General features: G+C 42.4%; 1 protein-coding gene across 1 annotated transcript in view; it reads right to left on the reverse strand.

Annotated features, from left to right (window-relative positions):
* Nucleotides 1-2,406, reverse strand: part of ALK (ALK receptor tyrosine kinase) — a 653,478-nt gene that overhangs the window by 6,546 nt on the left and 644,526 nt on the right. Inside the window, exon 27 of the mRNA XM_011370765.2 lies at nucleotides 1,809-1,910. Coding sequence (XP_011369067.1) covers nucleotides 1,809-1,910 — 102 coding nt within the window. The remainder of the gene's footprint in view (nucleotides 1-1,808; nucleotides 1,911-2,406) is intronic.

Below are 2,406 nucleotides of genomic sequence, written 5' to 3' on the forward strand. Positions count from 1 at the left end.
ATATGTGAAAGCAGAAATAATAAAGAATCTATTTTATAGACTTAATTTTTATACTATAAAATTATACATGTGTGATATCCTGCTCCTTTCTGGAACTTGCTTTTTTTCCCCCAATAAATGTTGTTTTTGAGATTTATCCATGTTAGTACATGTTGGTTTAGTGTGTTTTTTTATACTGCCGAGTAGTTTCCTATGATATAAGTAAGGCACTTGAGAGATAGTTAGGTTGTTTGAACTTTTTCTCTATTGTAAACAACGTTGCAAATGAACATTCTTATCTATTTGTGTCATCCTCTCTCTAAAGTAGACACTTAGAAGTAGATTCGCTGTGTCACAGGATATGCATGTGGTCAGAGTAATGACTTAATCACCTGAATTACTCTGTATCTGGATAGGGTAGGTCAGTGGCCTGTGATGTTGGTGTGGATCGGAATCACCTGGAGGGCTCGTTAAAGCACGGAGTTTTGAGCCCACCCACTAGAGTTGGTAATTCATTAGCCTGAGGTGGGTGCAGAGAAGGTGTTTCTAACAAGTTCCCAGGTGATGCTCATGCTGCTGATCCTTGGACTACACTTTTGAGATCCCCTGGGTTAAGATAAGCCAAAGTTAAAAACAGACTACCTGATGACCCAGAAATCCCACTTCAGGGTACATATCCAAAGAAAATGAATCAGTATTTCAAAAGGATAGCAGCACCCCCATGTTCACTGCAGCATTCTTCACAATAGGCAAGGTCTGGAAACAACCTGAGTGTCCAGCGGTGGATGAATGGATAAAGAAAAAGTGGTATGTATATCCTTTAGATTAATTAGTCTATTTATTAATTAATAACCGGCTGCTTAGATTAGTATATAAACACATACATACTAATACCTACCTATTAATACCTATATTAATACATATTAATACATGTGTACATATAACCACACATACCACCTTTTTAATCTATTCATCCATATATATGTGTATACACATATACAATATACACATATATACATACGCAATGGATATTATTCAGCCTTAAAAAAAGAAGGCAATCCTGCCATTTTTAATAACATGGAGAGACCTGGAGGATATTATGCTAAGTGAAATCAGCCAGACACAGAGACGGAGATCCTGCATGATCTCACTTATACGTGGAATCATAGACACAGAGAAGCAGAATGGTGGTTGCCAGGGGCTGGGGGGAGGGGGAGGTGGGGAGATGTTGGTCAAGGAGTACAAAGTTCCACTTATGCAGGATGATTAAATTCTGGAGCGCTAATACACAGATGATGTCTCCCAAACTATTTTTAGCTGGAGAAAGGGCCTCGCCACAGCCACCACCAGCACGTTTGTGCTGATGAATTATTTCCTTTTCTTCTTTATTCTGTTAATGTGGAGAATTTCATTGCTCAATTTTCTCATCTTAACTCAATGTTGCATTCCTGGAATAAACCCAACTTCATTATGTAAAACAAATGAACGAACAAACAAACAAACAAAACAACTACATGTGGCTCTCGGTGTGTGTCCCCCAGCCAGCTGCACCAGCATCACCTGGGAACTTGTGAGAAATGCAGATTCTCGGCCTGACCCCAGACCTCCTGGATCATAAACTCTCAGGGCGGGGTCCAGGGATCTGTGCTTTACAAGCCTTTCTGACGATTCCTTCCTCTGCCAGAGTTTGGGAGCCCCGGCTGTACAGGGATATTGATGCTTCCCCTCTGACCCTCCCGCTAATGCAAGGTCTCGCTGCTAGGAGTGCGGGATCATCTGGTCCATGAGCACCACAGTGAGACCAGAGTGGGAGCAGCAGAAAGACTCACCATGTGTCTGTTTTAGAAGTAAATATTCCCTCCATGAAGGCCTCTGGCGGCATCCATTTCACTGGCAGCATTGCACAGCCTCCCTTTCGGTAGTAGCTCGCTCTGTCGGGGAGAAGAGGAAAAACCAGACTTGTTTCCGGAGATGGCTCTGAGCGGACGCTTCGGGCAACTCGAGAAAGCGGCAACAAGGCCTACCCATTCAAGGACTGAAATTAATGAGGGCTCTGAGGTTCAAGAGGAGAGCAGGGGAACGCAGATCATTTGGTTAAGAACTTCGGTATCATTTAATCAGAGACAAAACAACCCATGGGAGGCATAAAAGAAAAGATCTATGCAATGACTAAAATACCCACTGGAGGATGGTTAGATTTCCTTGTTGGATTTTGTTTATTATAACTCACAATGAGTAACATTACTCCAACCTTATAAGTGCAGCCTGTTCCTGATGATTCACAATAATGCAAGCTCCAAAATGGGAGCATGGAGAGCGGGGCTTGTGTCTTATTCACTTTTGCTCCTCCATGGCACTCACGCAGCATTTAGTTCCATCTAAGCACTCAACAAACAATTGAGGCAGCTGGCAGGAAGCTGCCTCCCA

This window comes from Pteropus vampyrus, unplaced genomic scaffold (assembly GCF_000151845.1).
Source record: "Pteropus vampyrus isolate Shadow unplaced genomic scaffold, Pvam_2.0 Scaffold173, whole genome shotgun sequence".
Lineage (NCBI taxonomy): Eukaryota > Metazoa > Chordata > Mammalia > Chiroptera > Pteropodidae > Pteropus > Pteropus vampyrus.